Raw genomic sequence first — 3,113 nt, 5'->3', positions numbered from 1 at the left:
TGTACATTATGATGTCATACGCTTCAAAGATTAATTAGAAATGCTATACCTATCACCTACGTTTGTCAATGTTGTCATTGGTGAGTGGAATGGAAAAAATATGGACTTCGTCAAGAGTTTAGACTAACTCGTACAGGATAGCAAACGTTAGGACTGGAATTTTCTTTTGTTTCAGAAATCCATCAAAAAGCTGTGTACCAATCTTAATCTTCTAAGCTCTATGGGAGACAGCACAAATTGAGAGTGATGGTAAACTTAGGTGTGTATTTGTGCAAATTGTAAAATCACATCGTGGGGACGTGGCGTAAATTAAATTTTGTTTATGCATGTGATTTCAACCACTCCCTTTTCCGACACTTTTAAACTTAAACCCTACTTCATTTGAGTACCATCCCTATAAATAGCTGCCGTTTCTTGGATTCAGTACACTCACAAGTCAGAAACATTCTAAACATCATGGCTACTCACAAAGTTCTCAGTTTTGTCTTCTTTGTTTTATTGGGCATAACAATATGTTGTGAATGCAGATCACTCCTCACTTTCGGAGGAGGAGGCTACAACGAGGGCTCAGGTGGTGTTACGGGAGGGGGTGGCTTTGGCCATGGTATTGGTGGTGGTTATGGAGCTGGAGGTGGAACTGGTTATGGCCACGGTGGCGGTGCAGGCGCCGGGGGTGGTTACGGTGGAGGAGGCTATGGAAACGGTGGAGGTGCAGGAGCCGGAGGTGGTTATGGTGGAGGAGGCTATGGAAAGGGTGGCGGTGCAGGAGCTGGGGGTGGTTATGGTGGAGGAGGTGAAGGCGGAGGTGGCTATGGAAAGGGAGGTGGTGCTGGAGGTGGAGGTGGTTATGGAAAGGGCGGCGGTGTAGGAGTAGGGGGTGGTTATGGAAAGGGTGGCGGTGCTGGAGCAGGAGGTGGTTATGGTGGGGGAGGTGAGAGCGGGGGTGGCTATGGAAAGGGAGGTGGTGCTGGAGGTGGAGGTGGTTATGGAAAGGGTGGCGGTGCTGGAGCCGGAGGTGGTTATGGTGGAGGAGGTGAAGGTGGAGGTTATGGGAAGGGTGGCGGTGCTGGAGTTGGAGGTGGTTACGGTGGAGGAGGTGAGGGTGGTGGAGGCTATGGGAAGGGGGGTGGTGTAGGTGGTGGAGCCGGTGGTGGTAGTGGTGGAGGTTATGGTGGAGGTGAAGGAGGTGGTAAGGGTGGCGGTTATGGAGCTGGAGGTGGACATGGTGGAGGTGCTGGAGGAGGTTATGGAGGAGGAGGAGCTAGTGGAGGTGGATATGGCAGCGGTGGAGGAGCAGGTGGTGGATACGGAGGTGGCGCTGGTGGTGGTTCAGGCTATGGTGGTGGACATGCACGCTGAGAACCAATGCGTGCATTTTATATCTACGCTTTGTTAGAGTGCTTCCCAACAATAAGTATTATCTAAGCATCTCATGATCTGTTTTCATTTGCCGGATAAATTCAGAATTTCATGGATTTCAGCTCTGAAGAGTTTTAACTTTTAAGTGTTTTGGTTATTCAGCTGTTCCCTTGGCTGCTGATCAATGTAACCGCACTTAATATCCGGTGGTCATTTTAAATATGTATCCCTTGTTCATGTTTCCAAAAAGTAACAATAATAAAGATATGTACCCCTTGTTTAATCTACTAGATCTTCTCTCTTATGTTTGCTGATTAATTACCCCTTGTATAACTCAAGAAGTTCGATATATATATATATATAGACATTTCACTTTCATGAAGCATGGCAAATAAACATATATGTAATACAACATGGTTAATGTGTGTATGTGCTGTTTATGTGTCTGTTAAAGATTGTCGATATAGTGGCAAATGACAAGGAGATTATGTGATCAATGAGGTGTTGCACCTAAACATATGACCTAAAGGATGAAGACCACAAGTGATGGTGTTAGGATGGATTTTGTGTATCCATATCTACACCAAACCATTCTTCTTCCTCCTCGTTAACATCACATCCTTTCAATTTCACGTGTCTTTGAATATGAGAATATTTGAAATAATTATTATAACACTTTTTGTATTTTTTAGATTACAAATCAAAGGAAAAAGTTCATGTCATCAACTTAAATTTGCGACGGTCGGCAAAATCTCTCTAAACTCAATATGACCTCTTTTTTTCAAAAAAAAAAAGAGATCAATAGTAATTTCTTTGCTTACTCTTTTGATAACTGGAACCCATGATCAATCAATTATAAGTCAAGCGTTTCACTAATTAGATTGCACCTGTGAATAAAATTATTTAGTAATATTCCTTCTACTTATAGAAGAAGACTAGTGTGAAGGAGTTAGTTAGCATGGTCTTTGTAGAAGAAGTCAAGTAAGGAAGCTATTGGCTGTAACTTCGTCACTAAAAATTGGCCTTTCGAATTTGAAAATCATCATGTTCGCAATTAGAAACTCAAACAGTAGCAAAATTGGCATACTTAAGATTTGCCTTTTGTATTGAGTTATTTGTTAGATTACAGTATTTGAGAATGTAGAATCTCAAAGTATACAATACAAAATTTGGGCTAAGGTTCTATGTCCAAACTTTTACCCAAACAAGGTGGCTTACTAATTAATGCAACCTTTTGCTGTAAAAGCTTACCAATACAACTAGGGGTGGCAACTATGCAATTACATGTTTACGTTATTAAAATTACGTTTTACACTGTTGGAATTTTTGAGCGGAGAGATGAGCTGAGGCGTTACTAATGGATAGTTTATTAAGGGTAATTCAGCCAGAACATAAAGCAATCAAATATGTTTACATCAAACCCTCTTTGACTCTTTCCCCTGTACAACAATTAGTGGGTACGCAAATTAGAAAAATGGGTGAACTTTTCTATAATTAAAAAGTCGAAGTTATAAGTACAAAGAAATTTTGTGTGCAAATTTAAAAATGAAGAAAAGGTAGAACTATTATGTAATGAAAAAAAGTAGTTAGTGATTATTAGTTCAAAAAAATTAAAAGAAAAAGAAGAGTACAGGAAAATTAAAATGAAAGTAGCTGGACGTTTGGTAGGTAAGTAGAGTGCTGGGATGGTTGTATAGTTTTTTCTATCATGCAAGGGTAAAATTGAGGTAATTAATAATTACATAATTTTTTTA

General features: G+C 40.6%; 1 protein-coding gene across 1 annotated transcript; it reads left to right on the top strand.

Moving 5' to 3' along the window:
- Positions 1-395: 395 nt before the first annotated feature.
- On the top strand, positions 396-1,642 carry LOC113702952 (uncharacterized). The gene has a single exon (XM_072060889.1). The coding sequence runs from the start codon at positions 457-459 to the stop codon at positions 1,357-1,359; it is 903 nt and encodes a 300-aa protein (XP_071916990.1). The 5' UTR covers positions 396-456; the 3' UTR covers positions 1,360-1,642.
- The last annotated feature ends 1,471 nt before the right edge of the window (positions 1,643-3,113 follow it).

The sequence above is a fragment of the Coffea arabica genome, chromosome 8e (genome assembly GCF_036785885.1).
Source record: "Coffea arabica cultivar ET-39 chromosome 8e, Coffea Arabica ET-39 HiFi, whole genome shotgun sequence".
NCBI classification, from domain to species: domain Eukaryota; kingdom Viridiplantae; phylum Streptophyta; class Magnoliopsida; order Gentianales; family Rubiaceae; genus Coffea; species Coffea arabica.
This window is presented reverse-complemented; position numbering and strand designations above follow the sequence as displayed.

What these genes read in the sequence shown, in the direction of transcription:
- LOC113702952 (XM_072060889.1), top strand. Translation starts at nt 457, where the DNA reads ATGGCTACTCACAAAGTTCTCAGTTTTGTCTTCTTTGTTTTATTGGGC.